At 35.9% G+C, this 23,673-nt stretch overlaps 1 protein-coding gene across 13 annotated transcripts in view; it reads left to right on the top strand.

Annotated features, from left to right (window-relative positions):
* The window catches only part of Shaker (potassium voltage-gated channel protein Shaker), a 120,098-nt gene extending 97,037 nt beyond the window's left edge, over nucleotides 1-23,061 (top strand). For 9 of the 13 annotated variants that reach the window (XM_070310396.1, XM_070310395.1, XM_070310394.1 and 6 more), the window contains 5 exons: nucleotides 40-683; nucleotides 3,099-3,228; nucleotides 8,391-8,581; nucleotides 8,706-8,873; nucleotides 8,978-23,061. In XM_070310396.1, the coding sequence (XP_070166497.1) occupies nucleotides 40-683; nucleotides 3,099-3,228; nucleotides 8,391-8,581; nucleotides 8,706-8,866 (1,126 nt within the window). In that variant the 3' untranslated portion in view covers nucleotides 8,867-8,873; nucleotides 8,978-23,061. Of the gene's footprint in view, nucleotides 1-39; nucleotides 684-1,038; nucleotides 2,199-2,908; nucleotides 3,039-3,098; nucleotides 3,229-8,390; nucleotides 8,582-8,705; nucleotides 8,874-8,977 lie in introns of those variants that run through there. The other 4 variants (XM_070310400.1, XM_070310393.1, XM_070310404.1 and 1 more) reach the window with 3 other exon arrangements.
* The last annotated feature ends 612 nt before the right edge of the window (nucleotides 23,062-23,673 follow it).

Raw genomic sequence — 23,673 nt, 5'->3', positions numbered from 1 at the left:
TCTATTGTGAGATTAACGAAGCTATGACTAACCAAACAGGGAAGACGAAGGCTTCATCAAGGAGGAGGAAAAGCCGCTGCCGTCGCACGAGTTTCAGAGGAAGGTCTGGCTGTTGTTTGAGTATCCAGAGAGCTCGCAGGGTGCCCGGGTGGTCGCCATAATCTCCGTGTTCGTGATCCTCCTGTCAATCGTGATCTTTTGCCTGGAGACGCTGCCCGAGTTCAAGCACTACAAGGTCTTCAACACGACGACGAACGGCACAAAGATCGAGGAGGACGAAGTACCGGATATCACGGACCCGTTCTTCCTAATAGAGACTATTTGTATCATCTGGTTCACATTCGAGTTAATAGTGCGCTTCCTCGCCTGCCCAAACAAATTCAACTTCTTCCGTGACGTAATGAACATCATCGATATCATCGCGATCATTCCGTACTTCATCACCCTCGCCACAGTGGTGGCCGAGGAGGAGGACACGCTGAATCTACCCAAGGCGCCAGTAAGCCCACAGGACAAGAGTACGAACCAAGCAATGTCCTTGGCGATACTCAGGGTGATCAGGCTAGTCAGAGTGTTCCGGATATTCAAGTTATCTAGGCATAGTAAAGGCCTCCAAATCCTCGGGCGGACCCTCAAGGCCTCCATGAGGGAACTCGGATTGCTCATCTTTTTCCTCTTCATTGGTAAGTTCGATAATGGATTACTTCAAATAATTAGTAATAACAATATGATAAAAATATAACGAGTTATTATCAATCGGTTATATGAATTTGGGATTTTCTCATATTGATAATACAAGCTGTGTAATGATATACTATACGATTTAGATGTATTTATCCAAGCTACATTGACATTTACAATTGTACTTACCACTAAGTGGTATGCATGACCAATCTTCTCATTATCAATATCATTAGCTATACGATTAATTAAAAATATGTCAATGAGAACTTTATTGGATATATGCATGAAATTTAAATAATATATACATATATATATAATATTTGAACACTTTCTTAAATTTATATGTTAATTTAGAATTGTATGAGAGGATGATAAATTAAATAAAAACAGGATATGTAGAAAAGAGGAAGGGGAGGAAGAAAAATATAAATAGACGGATGACGCATTGAGAAGAATAAGAATAATAAAACCATTTAACAGAAATCGCGGTGAGATCGAGGTGATCGAGCTTTCGCTATTCTAGTTTGCATTATGTAACACATACCGTATGCAAATGCTTCGGAGTTTCAAACTGTTTCACGGAGGACCTTGGAATTACCATGGATGACGAAGTCGCGAACAGCTATAGATCTGTTTTTATTGTCTGAAAATTTATGACATCTTTGCATCTTCCCCTTTCTTGGGTATATCTAGTCTTATTTCTCTCATTTATATGTATGTACCGATCCCAGAATGAATGAGAACATGAAATTTAGTAATTTTTTATAAATTCGAACTCATGGATACTTAGATCTCTTTATACGTAAGAATATTTACCTACAGAATTTTTTATATAATTACAAGCAGATTTAATGCAAATTGCATGCAAGAAAAATCGACCGGTGAAAAAAATTTATCCCCTTGACTGCGCGATTTATTGATGCCAAAGATAAACCATCGATACGACTGTTTTCGCGAAGTCGCTTTTAAATCAACAATTTCTCGAATGTTTTCCTCTTCGCTGACCTCTGTGACATTCGAAACATCGTTTCGGGATCTATGTTTCTTGGTAATCGTTTCTACGCGAATACTCGTTGCCATTAAAAGGAACTAGCAAACGAGATTTATGGCGTCGTTTGTCTATTGAATACAGTCGGCAACTTTTAGAAACCGAAATATTCGTCGAAGTGTTCGTGGCACAATGGCTTTCGAAAGGGGACATGCAAGAAAGGATGCAGATGAGATGGATGGCAGAGTTTTAGAGGATATGATAGTTTTTAGTTACTACATATTTTTATAATTGCACGTAGAAACGGTTTAAAAATTTAGAGCCCAGTTTTAAAAGTTTAAAAGTAGAATACGCGGTACACGTGACACTTTGCTTTTACATTTTATAGATAAATATATAATTTTGATAATATCCAATTGACAATAATGCGTTATCGATCTATCGATTCTAACTTTTAACTGATGCCATGTTAAAGTATTAATTTTTGTATTGGAATTTGATTATTGTATAAAATTATCACAATGGGATTAATTATTTTCTGTCATACTGACATAATGATGTAATTGTAATTATTATGCATATTTTGCCAACGAAATTTATTTAAACTTTTTTAAGTTTATGTTAACTAATATAGTGAAAAAGAATTATAACAATTCAAGAATTACTTTTCTAAATGAGATATTATCTCATTTAAACATCTATTACAAGTACAAGTTCGTCTACACTTAACCCTCTTAAGCTCTTTCAAGGATAAGATCTTCTACAGCCGACAGCTAAGCTCTCAATCTTATGCGGACGAAGAAAATTCCCGTCATCGAATATGTCAACAATAAGACAATGAATATTGCACAAGCTTCAGAAATCTTTTCTTCGCCATTGGACGACGAGTCGCAAGTGTCTTAGTCGAAGAAATCGTCGGAATCTAGTTGATTCTAGTTCTAGGACGTTTCAGAGACGCAATCGCGAGTTTATCCGGATCAGGATGATCCCAGTAATTATGCCATAATATATTCAACGGATATATTATCATATCTGAACAGACCAGGTGCGATCAATCGATCACCTGGATGACCGCGTGGGCGATTCCAGGCAGGAAGCTCTTAAACAGAAGATCGCACAGATCGGACGATCCTAGCGGTCGGGTTCCGCGTCCGCGGAACGTGTCAACATATGCGACAAGTGCGGATGATGACGTACACCGTCTTGACTCGTGCCTTCCTCTTGTATTCGTTGCAGGTGTGGTGCTGTTCTCATCAGCAGTCTACTTCGCGGAGGCCGGCACGCAGGACAGCTTCTTCAAATCGATACCGGACGCGTTCTGGTGGGCGGTGGTCACGATGACGACCGTGGGCTACGGCGATATGAGGTACAGAACCACCGGGGGCGTTAAACCCACTGAACCGGTGTTTTCTTCCTTGCATTGCAGGTGTGGTGCTATTCTCGTCAGCGGTATACTTCGCGGAGGCCGGCTCCGAGAATTCGTTCTTCAAATCCATTCCGGACGCGTTCTGGTGGGCCGTTGTCACGATGACGACCGTGGGCTATGGTGACATGACGTATGATGTACTCATTTTCACTTAAGACTCTAGTTAATGCCCGCAAAACAGTGACGACCAGGTCATCGAAAGAGAGAGAAAGAGAGAGAGAGAGAGAGAGAGAGAGAGAGAGAGAGAGAGAGAGAGAGAAAGAAATCTAAAGAACTCACATAACTCCTTGGTCTCGATTTATTTCGACATTTCTTTGAAGTTGCGCCAACATATATTAAATATAGTTTAAATATTTCCTTGATTGAAAATTGAAATTAAGATTAAAATACTCTAATGATAATTTGAATGATTTTAAAAAAAAATTTAGAAATTTAGAAAAATATGCAAATCCTTGAATAACTTGTATATTAATTAGTATTGTAACAGTCATTTAATTGTATTCAAAGATAAGAATTAATCGAAACTGTTGTTGATGATAAAATAAAAAAAAAATATATATATATAAATTTAGAAAAGTATGCATATATCCTTGAACAACTTGTATATTAACAAGTATTGTAACAGTCATTTAATTGTATTCAAAGATGAGAATTAATCGAGACTGTTGGTGCAATCACATTTTTTTCCCCATCTTCGCCTTTCCTTCCAATCAGCATGAATTGCTCGAAGCACACTAATTATTTCACTCATCGACATATCGTTTTGTTTATTTTAAATTTGACGACACACTTAAATGCGACTAAGTGATTTTTGATTTTTGAGTAAGAATTACATAATGTTCTCTCTTACTTTATACGTGGGAATAAAATTTGTCCAAAATTTATTTATTTAAAATTTGTCAAAACTTATCCATTTGTCTAAATTTTAGTCTGGATTTTAGCCGAAGTTTAATTGTTATTTTAACGTGTCATTAAGCTATTTGTGTAAGATTTGGGGATTGAAGTTTTTACACACGAATGCCAATTATTTTTTCACCGTTGAATTAATAAGACTGATGACGTTTTTCCAATCATTTCTTTATTCATCTTTTAATAATTATTTGCACGTTCATTAATTAAAGCTAACACATGTTTTATGCGTTGCATCCTTGATATATATCCTTCATACGTAATATATATCTCTTTTGTCTGACGATAAGATCGTTTAGATTATTGCAGATTTTATAGATTCCAAACTTTATCTTGAATTTCATAATTATTTAAAATCATGATGTCTCTGGCAAAGATATTTTATATTAAACTTTCTATATTATTACACTAAATTTTGCTCAATCACGATTAGAAAGACCTAAATATCGCGAGAAAGAACTATAACTTCTCCAATTACATGACCCACAATTATATGCATTTTTAACATTCCAACAAATGTAAATTGCATTTCATGCTTCACTTTATACATCGTTCCTCTAAACACTTTCGCCCATTTTTTACATGCCAGAATATTGTTCTACGAATTCATAAATTAAATAATTATTTGTTAAATTTGAGAAAACTGGTTCTTTTTCAGTGATAATTATGGAAGAAAAGTAAATATTTTGTTAAATGATTATGACTTCAAACTTATCGAAAATGAATCGTGAAACGGCGGAATGGGAATTATATATATGCATAAATTTCTTGAAGCTATTACATAGTAGCATTTCCTACGAATGTATAAAATTAGCATGAGTTGGATCATCGACAGCAGTAATTCTTGAGGCTCGTAAAAACTTTGGCGACGTCTATTGTTTCTATTGCGCATTATACACTCGCCATGCCCACTTGCAATTGCTTGAACATGGCTCTCAAGAATTGCGTTTAAAAGTGTCCACGATATCCATTCATTTAATTTTCCCGCGCAATGAAATTCTCGTCCGAGTCATAGATTTTATTTAATTTTTTCCCTAAACTTTTGGGGGCCTCTAGCTCGGAGGAGGGTTTATTTGCGGATCCATGTTCATAGGGAAAAAAGTCTTATTTTGACTTCTAGAATATCCTCCTAAAGTTTAGTACATCATTTCAGATACACCCTGTATATATATATATATATACTTTCAAATTTTATAAAACATACATATATACTTTATATTCTAAAAACAAGTTATAAAAAAATACAACTTGATATTTTCTGATAATTAAAATATAATTTGAAATATTTTTATTAAAAATATGGAGCAGTTTATCCTTGGCAACAATGGGAAAAAGCTTAGATACTCTTAATTTTCTACCATTGGGAAAAAATCACCGTCGTGTCGCGGAGGCCTCTAAGGCAATCGTCTACCGTAAATCAATAAGTGTCCTCAGACACGGAACCGCCCTGAAAAGAAAAATCACGGAGAGATTTGAAGCGGCTACGCTCTCTCTACACCTCACATATCGATCGATGCACACCCGCGAAATGCGCGCTGCCGCGAGGTGTCCGGCTTATTCCACTTCCGATGACCTTTGCGCGACGTGGTTTGTTGAACTCGCGCTATAGATGGTCAATATTGTTTGCAAGACTGTGACACATGCTCTTTGCACGCTGCCGATTGCGATCTAGAAAGAATCACAGTAATAAATTAATAATAAAATTGTAGAAATATACTTGGAAAATTTATTCGTTTGTCCTTGTAATTTTCATTGTGTTTAATATCATCGTTGATATAGAAAAATGTCAAGGCACGCGACAACCCCCGATCCAATGTGTCTTTGTTTATTTTATTAGAAGTAATTCGATGACGCGAACGATGGTATATGATCGACTTTGCGCAGAAGCAAGCTACGCTTGCCCCACCGGATGATCACTGAACGACATCGACCCGTGTGGCTCACGCATGATATATTTGCTGGCGTGAAAGAAGGATGATTATTGTAACCGGTTTTAACCGGTCCATTTCTCTACAGTTTAAATGGAAAATCTTGAAAGCGGATAGACCGACGTAATATTTTCTGACCAGAGCTCGACAGACATAAATCCACTTTTGTTCTTTTTTTTTTTACCTTTGATTATAGGTACATTCTAACAATGTAGGGAAAATTACATTACTTTAACACATAGAGAGATGATGGTCAATATCGTTTTAACTTTGTACGTAAAAAAAAGAGCGGTAAAAAAGAAGGTTTTTCTAAAAATAAAAAAAAAAAGATTCCCATCCCTGGTCTTATGAACTCCGACCTATCGAATTGACCGATTCACGCATCCTTAAGCTTCTTATTTATTCAGACCTTTCGTTTTATTTGAATTCACACACATCCGCATCATCTCATTGAAATTTTATTCCTCCTTTATTCCATAATGTGGTTCTACAGATTCTTGCGTGTGCTATCTGAAAAAGAGTCTCCCGAGATTTTTAATCTTGCAAGATTTCTCGATGAGAAGGATCGATGCATGCGTTCTTGCCTGACGATTGCCCAGCATGCGATTGCCCACGCAGACTATTATCATTACAATATATAGTCACAATTATTATAGCAAACATTACTTTCCTGCTCGATCACATTTCTTCTCATAACTACGCTAGCGTCATTACGATCACCATGGTCATGGATCACGAAGGCCTATAGTATAACAACCTAGCGGGAACAATCTCTTTTTTACAAGTCATGCCTTTATCACTTGAATGACTGCTCACTTTAATGAAGGCGAGTGTTGCACAGACGTAGGCGAGTTGTCCATTCATTTACAAATTTCCTATATCAATATATAAATACCAACGAAAAGTTGACACTCAATTGCTTCGTGATTAACCGGCAACGATCACAAATTGTCTTTTTAATCCAATCGACTCTTTATAATCTCGGTAAGAAGTTAAAGTACATCGATTTTCTAGCAGTTTTGTATGTGCATGTGTGTAAAACACGCACTATGATGCTAATCTCTAGTCGATAATAGAAAAATGATGGTTATTTCGTTTGCCAAATTGATTGTCAATTGGACTGAATCATCAAAATTGGATTGAGTCATCAATACTGTTAAAATAACAACAAAACTATATGCGAGAAAAAGTATAGACAAGTTGAAGAAAAACGAGCTTTTCGTTCGTACTTACATTCATAGGTATTTGAGTAGTGTATCATTGACATTCGAGTATATTTGGCACAATCGATTTGAAATGCCAGTTCAGAAAAAGCGGGAAAAGGCTTGGCTGAGTTAATTCATCAGAATGTTAAATTAAATGTAAAAATAAAGGCAGATTGAAACGTTCATGCAACGCATGAAAGACTTTTCTAGTTTTTGTTCGAAGTATAATTAGTAACTATAATTAGTAATTTTTTGCAATTGTTCAATTGTAACAATTCTTCGTAGAACATTACATACATACAGTGATTTAATAAAGTAAATTATTAGAGCGATAATATATACGATATTATTAATGTGATTTCTGCAATATCGTACTATTAGATATTTTAAAAGAATATCGAGCTATTTTTATCCAGGCCACTAATAATGACGCCGTAATTTCTCGTGCCTCTTCAGCGCAAAACAAATAATTATTCGATACATTTCGCGAATACTTGTGAAAGAACAGAACTGCACTCGTTATCAGTTGTTCTTTTCGAAAACTCAAAGACATCGATTTGGTCAAGTGCTTGACTCCGCTGTACATCATCGAATTGTTCTGGCCTCACTATAACCAGTAACCGAGTACGAACTATATAAAAATTGACCGATTAAGCTCGATGTGCAAATTTTAAAGAAATAGAATAGCACAGGTTGCCGCATCATTCTCAGTGGGCCAGTAGCGCAACGTGCTTCTTTCAGCACACATTACGAAGAAATCATTTTAGCGAGTCCTTACGTTAGTCCCGTAGTCTAGCCTAGAGTGCTCGCTTATAGACACGCGTCACGCGTCGCTATATTTATATATGATTGAGAACGTATAGAATTAATCACGTAGCGTTGGTTGAATGAAAAATTGAGACTGTTGGTTGGAAAATTACCGAAAAATATTGAAACGACTGACCTGGCTCAGTCGCAGGTCTATCGACGAAATGAAATGTATTCGGATTAGATAACTATACGTGCAGTCGATGTGTGGTATATGGTATATGTTCACTTCGTTTAACATTCCGCCAACGTATGTGGATAATATTATAGGAGCCTCCAATACCGCATAAGTAGCGCCACACTCGAAAACACGGCAGATTCACACAAGATAGAAACACCACACCTAGCACCAAAAGTTGAAGTTTGTGTCCGTGCTCTCTAAGTTGTCGTACGTATCTAGAATCAGACATCTGATACCGGTATTTTTCCTAATTTTGTTATAGGCCCGTGGGAGTCTGGGGAAAGATCGTGGGCTCATTATGCGCGATTGCCGGTGTTCTGACGATCGCTCTACCCGTCCCCGTTATCGTCTCGAACTTCAACTACTTCTATCATCGTGAGACTGACCAGGAGGAGATGCAGTCGCAGAACTTCAATCATGTGACCAGCTGTCCATATCTTCCTGGCACTTTAGGTATGCCGTAGTGTTTCTTTATGGTATATAGATATCGATCTAAGGACTAATGATAATAAATTGGAATTATAGATAATTGAAAATACGGAATAAAGATTTTTATGGACGAATGTGCGTTTTTCAGGTCTGAAGAAGATATCGATGTCGGAATCCTCGTCGGATATAATGGAACTGGAGGAGGGCACCTTGTTTACTCATCCAGAGATAACTAAAAAGTCAAATTGCAACCCTCGCCACAATAATAATATTAATCCAGCCTGCATGAGCATCGAGACTGACGTTTGACTACTAGGTATTGCAGGTTTAACTTGCGCGTATATCGTTATATTCAATTACGAAATATCGGTATTACATTCGGTCGATAATCTTATTCTCACTCTACGCTATCGATTGCAGTGAAGGAGATGGTGGCAGCATGGTGGCCGTTGCTGGGTCAGTTGTCAAAGAGCAACTGCGGCTTCCTGCGGTACCTGACGTAGGCCTCCTTCACACCTCGTCATAGCCGTAACGGCTGGTGCCAGCGTCACATCTCACCAGCCTGTCCAATCAGATCCGTCAGGGGCGCCTCAGGTCAAGATCGCGAGAGATCACCAAGGATCACGCAATTCTCCGGGGAGTCGATCGGGTGCTTCCTCCATCCGTGACGAGAAACGGGAATGAAAGGTGGAATAGACCCAAAATGTGCGAAGAGCAAGAACGAATCTATCCCCATTCTCGAGACGTCGTCATCTCTCCCGCCACCGCCTCAGAAGACTTGCGCCTCACGTAAGGATCTACGTGCGAACGAAGGGGACGGGATATCTCTCGCTCGCGTGCCATGCGAGCACGCGTGCGGCCCGAATCCCCCACACCACCGACTCCAGTGTTCAAAACAAAAAAATAAAATAAAAAATAAAAATATAACAAATGATATCGAAAAAACATCGCGGCGTCTTCGTATAAGCGCTGTCGAGTGTCCCACCCGTCCCTGCGGGCTCCTCCGATTTCCGTTATCCGACGAGTGAAAACGGGAAGGGGGAGCCAATAGAGGCGGCAAAACAAAACGGGGATCGTACCAGATAATACTATATTAATTATTATCGATACAATTAATATCGAGTACCGTACACGTAGGGCGAGGGTAAATTAACAAAGTACGTTTTATGATTAATCGCGAGTGCGGACGAGGACACTTGGACGAAGACGCTGCTTGCAGAAGAGGCGGAAACTGCGGAAACGGCAAAGAGGCACGGAGGAACAACATTTATAGAAAGAAAGAGAGAGAGAGAGAACGAGAGCGAAAGCAATAGCGAGAGGGAGAGAGAGCGAGAGCAAGAGTGAGAGCGCGTGCGAGAGAAAGAAAGAAAGAGCGAGCACGTAGTGTTGGAAAAATATTCCATTTCTTTTTAGTCATTTTTTTCATAAAGAACAAGTAAGCTAATTTTTATATTGGGTTACCATTACATAATGCATTAATAATATGAGACAATTAGGTAACAGAATTAATTTTTTCTATTTGTTACACACATTTGTAGATACACGCGTATTTGTGTACGCGTAAATAGATTACATAAGTACCGATGAAGCTAAAGTCGAAATCGCCATCATTTCATGTAAACAAGAAATTAATATATCGTTAGAGAAATTAATCATAATAATTAGACATTTGCAAAAATAATGACGTTAACGATTTTGATGATATCTACATGTGACTGCAAAAGTTACTTTGCCAATATCGGTTTACGCATCCCTGCCGCTTAAAATTGCTATAATTAAAATTATCTAGAGCGAATATATCCGAAGAAGAAAACTAGAGGCATATTGTGAAAAATCAAAGCATTACTTAAACTAATTATCATTTTGATGGAAATTACTTATTGATGTGAAATTATAATACGATATTATCTTTCCAATTAAAGCTTTGTATTATAAAAACATATATAAAAGTAAATCAATTCGCATGTTTATATTTGAAGCGAAAAACAATAGAAACTAGGTCTCAGCATTATAAGTGGCAAGGGTGTATGTCCGTATGTGTGGATGGTGAATTTCAAAGAATTACGATAAATATTGCGATAAATATTGCGACAGATTGAATATGAAGAAAGATCGCGTGAGACGGTACGCGAGAGATTGTAATAATAACAAGTGTCCAAAAAATCAAAACTGAAAATGTCTGCCGATGGCGCGTTTTTATCCAAATCATAATTTGAAACTTTTCAACGCGTACGATTTGATATTTCTGTCTTTGATGTATGCAACAGTGACTTTTCGAAAATCGTAGATAATTGCTTGCACCGGGGACAGAATAATGACTATTAACGATGGTTAGCGTGCATGAAAGTACGCGTGTGTTAAAAATAGCTCATATATCACGTTCTTCGTCTTTATTAAAGCTCAAAGATCAAAAGATTACTGTGCTATTCCTTACGGAACTAAATTTTGATTTGTCTTGGAGCTGCCAGAGATATATCTTTGATAACGAGAAGTACAAGCTGGTTGTAAAATGTCGAGAAAAAAACGTTACGATAACTCTTGCAGTTTTTCTCTTCCTCTCCTGTAAGCAAATTTTTAACGGAATCATTATTCTACAAGAGTCGTTTTTAATTCGTCCGAAACACAGTGATACATTTCGGTAATTAAAGAAGTAGAATTTAGATTATTGTTGGGTCATTTGGGTTTTAAGTTAGATGACAACAGAATTTGTATCAAGAAGGGAGAGAAAAACATATTGTCGAGACAAGCTATTGTTTGGAGAACGAATTGGCACGCCAATCGATCCTAACACATAATCTCTTCTCGGAGATATATTCCAAATCTGTTCGTCTCAATGTTCCACTTTTTTTAATACGACAGAAACATGTCGCAGAATCACCCAAAACTGCCAATTTAGCGCTCTCGATTTATATCACGCCAAGGAATTACCACAGGTACATCCTGCGGAGCCAAATCGGTCCAAATCCGATCAATATTCGACGTGCTGATTCGATCCAAATTTGATGAGAATCGAAGTCAAGTAGCGGGACATATCTTCACTCGTGTAGAATGCAAGGATATAGGAAGGGGAGAGATATATACGCAAACGCAAAAACATACAAGGTCCTCGTTCCATCTCCCGAAATTATCGATTTTCGATTGTTATTCGACTCGATGGAGGAAAACCGAAGCAGAGCCCAGGTGAACCTTTTCAGTATCCATTTACTATTGTTTATTATTGTATATGTCGCGTATTAGTTTTCATTAATTGGCATACGTTAAAGCATTATATTGTGAATATGACATATGCTAATTTGACAAAGTTTGTACAAAGTTTACTTAGATCATTAATATATTTAGTTTTGATACTGAAGGGGTTAACTAATTCTGTTTAACAAGGCACATGTAATTTAAGGCTGATACATAATGAAGAGTTCAAAGAAAATATAAGAGCAAGAAGTAAAAAATTAGTTTGCCAATATTAACTTAAAAAATTAAAAAATAGTTGCTCAAGTAGTAACATATGAAAAAATAGGTATTATCGAGCAACACAAAATCAATGGAGTTTAGTTACATAATTGTCAACCATAATGTAAGTAACATAGAAATACCTAAAAGAGACATTCAATGAGAATTAAAGCATAGACGAGGAAACACGATTGAGAAAAGTCAAATACGTAGAGAGTTTTCCGCCTTTTAGGATGGAAGTAGTTTTGCACTGATTTAACTGATTGAAAAAGGAATGTAAGATCCGCATTATTCGCGATATAATATATTTATTCTCGATTCGTTGTTCGATATACCATTCATTGTTTGTTGGTAACTTAATACCAGCTTACGCTTCTTGTTCTTATATTTCATTGTGTATCGGCTGTTTTAAATATGCGATCGATTACGCAAATGACGAAGCAATTAATTAAAAGAAACACACACACAAGGAAAGAAAAGATAAATCGATCTCAGTTGGTAATCTCTCTTAGAAGTGATTTTAACAGACAACTAATCTCATTTTTTATTAGACACAATATCGACGATGGTGAAATTCTAAAGTCCACGAAATGAAAGAGATTGAGAAAGAGAGAGAGAGAGAGAGAGAGATAGAGAGAGTGAATGCAAGTGCATGTGTGCGCATGTGTGTGTATGTATGCGTATACATGTATATAAAAGAGAGAGAAAGGTGAAAGAAGCAGAGAAATAATGGAATATATAAAGATATAACAAGATATATATTGATACAATAATTACACGGAGATTTAAGTTACACGCTTTTAATACAATACTCAGACCTCTCGCCTCGCTGATTTAGTCCGAGAAAAGAAGTATAGAAATAATAAAAAAAGCGAAATATAAAAAAACTACGCATCAAATTACCAGCCTAGCTAAAATCGTGAAAGAAAGAGAGTAAGAGAGAATGTGTGAAAACAAGAGACAAATGTGAGTAAAAAAATTGTTCTATGAACGATAAATTTATATTACTACTACTAAAGAATACTATTACTGTACTATCACTACTGCAACCGCTACTACTATTACTATTACTACTATTACTCTCTTATCATTACTATATTTACTATTATTATTAACTACTATTGCGCTATTACTATTACTACTACTGCTGCTACTGTTACCGAAGAAAAAAAAACACGCTATGGTGAAGTATTTAGATAACGAGAAACTACTCCGCTAGGCAGTCAGTAGCCGTTAGAGTACACGAAGATAGCCGTTAGGTGGCGAATTACGACATCATCGTTGTCGCTGCGTGTCGGATTATTCATAATAATCGTATCAAAATTCCAAGTCTCCGTAGAATCGATCAAGCCGAGGCGGTTATACATAGTCGGCTGAATAAATATGAGAAATAGGCCGCCGTCAGATAGAAAAAAAATATTATATAAAATATCAGATATACGTTGTTGTTCCGTTCGGTTTCCATCGGCAGACTTTCGTTGCCTGAAAATAAATGCCAAGGATCGAGCTTTCATGACGACCTCTCAAAGATGAACAGATCTTCCGATTTGTCTTATTCTGAAAGTTACTCGCGTGGTAATTGCTCATAGAGCACACAAATTAAATATTAATTAAATTACTTCCAATTCTTTTTGTCTTATTTATCTTATTTGAATTATCATTAAAGGAATTAAACTAAAATCAAGTTGAGATCCAAGATAAAGTTTATGAGAGAATTTATACTATCGACTTATTCATTCACTAAAGATTTAGAAAATCAAGATACAGAAATTGAATTTAGTTGATCATTAAAATGGTTGAAATTCTTTTCGCTTATAGCGCGTATCCTGAAGTCGTCATGCAAAAACGAATCCTCGAAAATTCGTTGGACTTCCATTACGTTACGCCGTGTCTATTTTTAATTACGCAAACAAAGAGAGAAAAGAAAAAAACCAGACGAGGTGTCACGGAAGTGTAACTTTCGACGTTTTCTGTTTGTGCACCGGGGCACGATAAGGCGTCTTGTAAAAGGATTACAGGACGAGCGAGCGGGAGTAGTCGCCGATGTTCCTTCTGTAAAATTAAGTCACCTGCATTTCTGGAGGAAGAGGGAAAAGAACATTTCTCCCCCATCATCCTTTCCGCTGCGGTCTGTACGAATCGATTAACGAAGCGATTGACGATTATCGAGGCGTTCCCTCCGTCGAGGATCCAGGAAAGAGATAGAAAAAGAGGAGAAGAGGAGAACATGAATAACGTGAATGAGAGAGTACGAAGGGAAAAGCGAGAGAGGAAGAGTGAATGGAAGTATGTCTGAGAATGAGTGAGAGGGAGAGAAAAAATTATCGGTAGTGAGAGAATTATGCGAGTCGAAGATGCATTCCGAAATAATTAGTTAACGATTAAAAAAAAATGAAGAGAGATAACTAGTATCGCTACGAAGTTAGAATTATATTTCGCTATCGCCATAAAGCGAGACGATTTTGTCACTGCTAATTAATTAACTCGAAAAGGGGTCGCAAAGAGGAGTAAATCGGCGCGCCGTCGAGAGTTCCCTTTTTTGATCAACCAAAAGAATAACTAATAATAATAGTAATAATAATAACAATAATAATAACGCGTATGGTAATCAGGCTGGGTAGGATATTACGAATATTATTATTCAAAGAAGATAAAGCGAGTAATTAAAAGCAATTTAGATGCCGGCGTCATTCTCGAACATCCTCCATCTTTATCTTGATCCCTCCATGGATCGCCACGATCGATCCTTCCTTGCTCGATTTCTTATTATACGATCGACACCACTATCGAATTAAAATAGCAATAAGCTGTTAAAATTAATCGCTTCATATCAAATGAGAATAATCACGGATTGTCTAGCAGAGATAAAGAATCGATACGCGAAAGGTAGAATCGATCGCCATGAATCCTCGTGCATTTAAAAATACAAGGGTATTAGGTAGTGGCACGGAGGATGCTCGAGCGCCACCTGTGTGAATAAAAGAAAGAAGAAAATATAGTCAAAAAGAAGTAATACAGGCGAGAAACAAGTACGAGCGCTCGTAGATCGAGACGACCGCTTTCAAGTGATATATTTAGGTATTATATGAGTCTCTCTCTCAAAACGTATTTTAAAGCGCTGCTGAAAAAAAAAAATGTAATGTATAAGAATTAAAACGAACGTTTGTTATCATTCGGATAACGTTTTCGACGATTAATTTGTGCCGCGACGAGTATTACGTGTAAATATATATGCAAGTATATCATGTACAGAGTAAATCGTGCAGGAAAGCAGGAAAGTTATATTTCTTTAATGAGTGTATTTATACGACTGAGTTTGTATAAATATTTCACTCAATGCCGTTATTTATGTCGAACTTTTAAAATCACAATTTGAAATAATTTGTAAAAAAAAAAACATTAATTTTTTATTTATTTCCTTTATCGAAACTCGAATCGGTAGAACTGTAATCTTGATCGTACAACGATTTTGTAACCAGATCTTTGTACGAGGAAAAGTGAGTGTTTCCAAATTTATTATGGAATAACCACTACCGATACATAGTTGACGAAATGCCCTATATCTCATGTACATGATATATAAATATATATATATACACACACCCGAAATATGTATATCTAATTCTAACGGATATGCCGAAAGAAGATACGGAATAAGTAAGAAACGCGAGAAGAAACGGAATATATGGCTCGTAAATTTGCAAATTGGAAGGAAATAATTCGTTTTTGCGAAGAGTAGAAAGTACTAATGTTACTATATACTCATACATACGCGGACACGTACACGTACACGTCATACAGACATAAATACACAACGACGTACACGGATACAAGAATGACTTTCGAATAAGCTATTTAGTAGGCTAAATCTAAAAGATAATCGAAAAGTATATAAAAAATTTGTAATGCGAGGGCTGCACGCGGTGGCGGCCACCCCTGCCATACTAGTCGGTCAAAATCCATTTTGTGAATTAATTAAATTAATTAATTGATTGATCGAGAACTCGTTTATATAGTGTTGAGCACTGTTTTAAGTGCTTTTCATTTTTTGGCTGTGTGAAGCTTGTACTAAAGTAATTTAAAATGGGGGGAAAAGTCATTTAATTATTGATTGACTTTACGCAATCACTCTCGAAATTTCCGTAAAGCAAGCCCATACAGCACTAAAGCTTGCAACAACATTGCTGCAATATTGCAATATTGCATATTATAGTTGAATGTTGCAGAAATATTACAAAGACATTATTTTACAATATAACTTTAGTAATGTTACAGCAACATTCCAAAAATATTCCAAAGAAAGTATTCGATAATCGCTAGTTCATTCGTTTACCGCTATGCGGCGCATATTGCGCTATCTATTCCGCATTTAATTTTTAGTCACGATGAGAGATTATATAAAGTTTACAAAGAGCGACTAATAAGATTAAAGATATAATAACTATTTTTATTAGCTTAAATTGTATGATATAACCCCAACACCGGGGACTCAGACATTGGACTAAGAATTCTTTTAATAGTTTCCATTCTTATATAAAATCAAAAATTTGATAATAATTTTTTAACATGTAAGATACTTCAGATTTTAATAAATAAATTTTGAGATTATATGAAGACAAGAGAGATGTGAAAAAACTTGTATGCGTAAATCCACCACAATCTTTTTGCATATCTGAATATTTCGGATACAAAGAGATTGTGAATTTACAAAATTACAAATTGAGTTTTTTCTTATTTCTCTTAGATATTCTCTGTCACTGAAGGAAGTCGAATGTGTACCGAAAGATTTGCAATTTATAATTTCGTTATTATTATAATACAGAAAATCTATATACACACTAAATCCTGATTCTTATATGCTTAATTTCTTATTATTTTTTTCATATGTTAAAGATATTATGTCGATAAATATACATAAAGCATTATTGCATATATATTATATTGCTATGTTGCTGCAATATTATATTGCAATATTTCTGTAGGCGGACATTTTATTGTTGCTGCAATATCATAACAACGTTGCAGCAACATTTCGTAATGTTTCAGAAAAGTTGCAATCTTGCAGAAAAATGTTGCTGCAATGTTGTTGCAATCTTGCGGTGCTGTATGGGAGAAGAAATAAATAAAAAGTACACGAAAAGGAATAAATGTGAGAAAGGGAGATAGAGGAAGAGAGAAAAGGAGGAAGATGGAGAATTTTGTGATACATCGAGATCGCAATCACGAAACGGAAGAGAGATGGGGGAAAAAAATGAAGAAGAAACGAAGGAAAGAACGGCCGCAAATCACATTCGATGGCGCGCGAAGGATCATTATTAATAAAATAATATTACTAAGTAAAGATAAATAAAATAAAAAAAAATATAATAATAACGCAAATAATAAAAAAACTAATGGGCATATATTAATAATATCCGATAAGTCGCACATAAATGCCACGTTTCCTTCGATACGTTACATGTATATTACCATAATTCCGCATCTCCGTTTGTACGCATTTTAACAAACAGAGAGAGAGAGAGAGAGAGAGAGAGAGAGAGAGAGAGAGAGAAGAGAATACAAGGAGGAATAATGAGGACTAATAAGCGAATTACTACAGAGGATACATTTAAATAGCATATATAGATACCAAAAGAAAAGATAACTATATTACTCTTAACGGTACTAGCTCACACAAATATCCTGCCGAGTTGCCCCGGGTTACGCTAAGAGCCATCTCTGGCCCATTTTAACACGAACAAACAAAAGATTTATTAAGTTTATAAGTGCTAAGAGAAGCTAAGCCCAACGCCTTATTGAGAATTAAACGGAAACTATGAGTAAAGAGAAGAGAAAGAAGAATGTAAGCAAAAAAGGATAAGGGAGAGACAATAGTGAGAGAGAAGTAATAAAAAATAAGATAGAAAAATAAGAAAAAGGAGAGAGACGTAAAAAAAGTGAAAAATATAGGAGACAGAAAAGGAGAAATATAAACTCTTATAGAGAGTTTGAATATGGAGTGGGAGGTGACAGCATGTAACGCATATAATCTATTTTTCGCTTGCGCCAAATAAGATCCTATGAATAATTATTATGATTATAAAAGGGAAAGTGAGAGAGGAAACCGCTAATTTTTCTAACAAACCCGCGTATACCGCCAGGAAACGGTACCGATGTCCTGCGGCACGATTTTTTGTAAAGCCACTATTTCTATATTGCGCGATTGCGGGGTTGCTGCAACTGCGTCGAAGATGACAGAGAAGAGAAAATTCAGCGTAATCATTTATCGATTTCAGCGAGAACGCACGATCGGACTGAAGCGAACTGACATATAAGATGGCCGCAATGCACGAGACTCGGCAATGAATTTATTTACACAATTGAGGAGGGATCTGTGATATTACAATTTTCCATGAATATTCTTTGGATAATTGAATAAATTTAAATTGAATAAATTAAAAAAAAAAAAATTTTATTTTAGAAAAGCATCGAGAGACGAAAGCGACAGATCTTTGTAAATTCGTGAATTTTGGTCTCCGCACACACACACACACACACACACACACACACACACACACATTCTATTAAAGATTTTTGCCGTCACGAGCGATTTAAACCTTTGACACTATCAATTTCAAATTGTGATTTTTCTTTTCACCTTACGGGATTCATTATCGTGACTCGTGCATATCTTTCGTCGTAGATTGAATATTGATACGGAGATCATATTCCGTTAGGGTACCAAGGCACTCAGGGCAACGTTTAATATCGATCTTATTTGTACGTGATGATGTAAGCTATTTTCGTTACACGCTCATTACACTGAATAGAAGATGCTAAACGAAAAATTCACGCGCAATATACTCAAATGCATCCGTAGCTTTTAAATGAAGCGAAGAAATAAAAGGCTGCTCTCCCGATTATTAATAATTAACTCTTTAAAGGTAATCGCGCATTTTGTAGAGGAATGAAGCTTCATATTGTTATGCCACGCTCGCAACTGTCAGAATGTAGCAATAGATGATGATTTATACCGAGTTCTTTCTGCCCCCCCCCCTTTTTTTTTTTTTTTTTTTTGTAATTCTCCTTACGCAATTATAAATGCGTAATGTGGTTTACTCGAGTTTTATATAAAGTACGCGAATAACTGAGCTAATAATATGAAATTATTTGCGCAAATTAGAGTTGCCGTCGTATTAATGAGCCATTGGCGGTAACGAGTTACGCGAAAACGTATGAGTGAACAGATAGAAGAGGGGGGGGGGGAAGTAATGAATGCACCGAAGGAAAAGAATTTACAAAAGCTAAAAAATACGTCGGAGGGGGGAGGGGGATCGCGTATGATGTAATATCGTATAAGCATATCCAATAATACCAACACCAAAGAATACTCGTGAGAAAAAGAAGATAAGAAGTTTTCGAGAAAGAGGGAATGTGATCATGAAAAATAATTGTAGAGAGAAAACCTTTTATATAAAATAAGAGAAGATTGAGTTTTTTTTTTTTTTTTTACAAGTTGAAACACACACATGGTGCATTGTTACATATACAATCCATGAGAATTATGTTTCTGTCGTCGAATCATAAAGAAAGTCGATATGGGCTATGTACAGGTTTTGAGGGGGAGTAAGAGTGTGATATATATAAGAATCGATTTATCGATCGAGATCCATACACCTTGGGACAAGACGATCCCTATCCATTAGCTGTGCACTAAGGACAGCTATACGTAGTACTCATATAGCCCGTTTGTTAATGTTTCAGATACTTTATTAAATGTTGATATAATGTACTGCTACATTCCTTGTTTATGTATGCCGAAGCCTGTCTCAAGTCTTTAACCTTTTATAGATTTCTAAATGCCTCAACACTTAATGTGATTTAAATATACATTATTTAACGATAAAGCTAATGTACTTGTGTTATACGAAAGATAAAAATTAATTTTAGAAATCCAAATATTTTATTTAATTAATTATATTATTGAAAAGATAAATCTCTCTTTCGCGCATGTAATTTTTCTTCAAGATTTAATTCAAGTACACACACACACACACACACACATACATATACATGTTATAGAAGATTTAGATTATTCTAAACTCACTAATTTCTCAGGTTATATAATTTTAAAGAAAGTATTATGTGCTCTGTAAAGGGTTAAAAAATGAGCACTCTCTCCATCCGTGTTAGTCGATTGGTTGGTCAACCGTTCAATCATTAGCGCGTATATGAATATACAAGGTAATTCGAAGATGCGAGAACTTCGCGAATCGATTAAATGATTCAGAAATTTCGAGACAGACTACATGCAGTCTTATGCGAATAAGTCTTACGTATGTTTTAATAAACTAATTAATTTCTCCTTATTTTGAATCGTTTAAAACGCATGCAAAGTTCTTAAATGTATTCTCGAAGGACCCGTTGCAGATATAGTTATAGTACTTCAACAAGGTATTCTCATAAAATCGAATCAACGATTCGCGAAAAAAAAAGATGAGAGGGAGGACAAAACGGGATAAATGTGAAGAATAAATTCTAGAAGAATGAATATCAGAGCGAGAAATTATCTTGATATTGCGCAAATTTCTTGCGCAAATTAATGTCGTTTGTTTGATTGTTTCTTATACGACATTGTAAAAATTCGTAACTTCGATTTATAATTAGAATATAACGTCAATTTGTATTTTTTTGTTTTTTTTTTCTTTTGATTCAATTAATTGATTCAAGATCAGTTTTCATAATTAATATCATAAGATGGTGTGCGTGAATAGAGAGATATTCGATTTTGCTAATTTCGAAAATAGCTGTACAACTTGCGCGACTTAACCGTTTGACTGCTAAAATACGTATGTTCGATTTTACTTTGCTAGCATTTCTGCCTAAGATATGTACGAAAAATATATGTAATCTTGTTTTCTGTTATAAGAAAAATATCATAGACAAAGTATATTCGTTAAACATATAAAATTCAAATAATATACAATTTTTTTTGTTTTCGAACAAAATGAAATAATTTGTCGAATTTATCGCTATTGACTATTTTGAACAATTTTATTATACGTCCAACGTCAGAGATTTCATGGCTCTAATTTTCCTCTTACACCGATTTCTTTAGAATCAGGCAATTGGATTTAACGTTGCGCAATATAAAGCATATATTTTATTACATCAAATATTCTTGCACGCGCTCAAACGGTTAATCGGAAACTCTCCGATTCGCATAACTAAAGAGTTCTTCGCTGCCAATTAATTATCGCTAATTAGAGATAGGCCGATGTCGAGCGATACGAAATCAAATGGGTGCTTAAAGAAGAAATAAAATCGATTTCACACGACTCACAAATCAATACATACGATTTTGCTTTTCACACGAGCAATGTTGTCTCGTTCTCGTGCGAAATCTTCGATGTAGGAGAATATATACTTGTATGTCGTTCCGCTACAGTGTCCAATGGAGAATTTAGACTTGTTAGACCTATAAGTTCCTGGCGCTCATAGTACTTTAGAATGTACAAATCAAACCATTGTTAGCGTCTGAATGTAATTCAAGTGCGATCTTATTGCGATCGAATCGATTGGGATTTAATGGATGTAATCCAGTTGTAATACAATTGTGATTCGTGTTTTAATTTGATTGTGATCCGTGTGAAATCGTCTTGAAAGGGCGAAGAAATATGGCAACCTCATCTCTGCTAATATGCATTCGCTAAATACTGAAAGGATCACCAACTATCCCGAGATGGCAACGTAATATCGATATTTTTTGAATATTGATTCTTCGATCTCTTCAGACATGGCAAATATACGTTTCTGCCACTTTCAGCAGTATTTAGCAGTAACGATAATAATGTTTTTGCGAATATCAAAAAATATCGACTTTTGCCATCTTCAAGCATATTAATATAATATCAATTATTAAGAAATAACTATAACAACAGCAGTTTTGCCACTCCAAGCCCATGATAAAGCCATGAGGAAGCGCTCACAAATAATTTATAACATTTTATAAATAAATTGGCATATCAGTCTTATCAATCGCGAGAAAGAATGAAAGAGGGAGAGGGTAACGTGTGAAAGAGAAACTTTCCTTTTGAAAAAGAAAAAAATATAGCGTACAACTGAGCAAAAGGAAACGCGTGGATGAAAGAAGACGCGTGCGAATGACTAAGTATGAAAGAGAAAAGGGAAGTGAGAGAGAGAGAGAGAGAGAGAGAGAGAGGGAGAAAATTTATTCGTAAAAAAAAACTATTATTCTTCACTTCTTCATCGATGAATGCTCTGCTGGTTTGGAGCTGTAGTCATATCGTTAGTGTATAAGTCTGTATGTGACGGTGTTAATTATTGTAATATAAAAGAGCAGAAGATAAATGCGCGATATAAGAGAAGAGACAGAGAGAAATAACATACTAATTATACTCATTGCTATCACAGGGGTGGATTAACATAAATATTAGAAAGATCGAACGGAGAAAAAAAGATGAATGCGATATCATTTGTCTGGTATTACTGGGCATGCTTCGACAGGATAGTTTTTTTTATAAGCCAAGATTCTCTTTCTCATCCCCGCAGACGCCATGACTTTCTCCCCCCCCCCTCCCCCCTTTACCCACCATTTTTAATCGATATAATTTCACTATTGAGACGTAAACTTCTTTCCGTTTGTGTTAGGTTTGCGAGCTGGACCGCTTTTTTGCCAAAGATAGGAAGATAGAGAGTAAGCACGTATGTGTAAATGAAGAGCGAGAGAGAAAGAGAAAGAGAGAATCCGAGAGAATCTGAGAGGAGAGAATGTGAGAAAAGGAAAGCAAAAAACGAATGAGATAATAAATAACGGCAAGGAGAGCAAGGCTTAGCGAGAAGAAAAACGATAGAGAGCCAGAGAGAGAGAGAGAGAGCAAGAAACAGATAATACGAAGAAGCAATCGCACCTCGACCGAACTTAAATCTATAATTTCCTCTCACACTTCTGCGCAGTGTTTTGGGCCCTTCCGTCCAATACGCGATGTACCACTGTCATGATTTAATTAATTTTTGCAAGTCTACGTACAATAAAATTGTTATTGCTGAAACGATAAGTATGTAAAATATATATACTGTACATTTTGACCTTCGTTCTAAAAAAAAGCATTATTAAGGTCTCGCTGGACCAGGATTCCTGCCGTCCTGGCGTGTGTTGTAATTGTATATGTACATATACATGCGTATTTTTTAATATCAGACGGTACTTTACTCGATAATTAGAATCGCTTATATATTAGAGGGTATGTATATTTATATATAAATATAAAAACACACGTGTATATATATATATATATATATATATATATATATATATATATATATATATGTATGTATGTATGTATATATATGTATGTATGTGTGTATATAAATATATGTACGCATACGCGTGCACGTGTGCGAGCGCGCGCGCGCGCGAGTTCGTGCACGCGTGCACACATATTGTGCGATAAATGAGAGCGGCATTCCCGACGCCATTGTCTGCGATGAACGATCTTCGAAAGGAATAAAGCACTTTCACGTAGCAACGTGTTTTTGTTGGCGTCACCTGTAGTATCCCAGCGAATCCCAGCGAAGCCCTGCAAAACAATATAGAATCTTTTTACTTTTTCATTAATCTCCTCATAATATCATAATAACAAAATTTCATTCTAATCCTGGAAATTAAA

This window comes from Polyergus mexicanus, unplaced genomic scaffold, assembly GCF_030449975.1.
Source record: "Polyergus mexicanus isolate NDT 795.1 unplaced genomic scaffold, iyPolMexi1.0 SCAF_18, whole genome shotgun sequence".
Classification (NCBI taxonomy): Eukaryota; Metazoa; Arthropoda; class Insecta; order Hymenoptera; family Formicidae; genus Polyergus; species Polyergus mexicanus.
The sequence above is the reverse complement of the archived record's forward strand: the minus strand, read 5'-3'. Positions and strand labels throughout refer to the sequence as shown.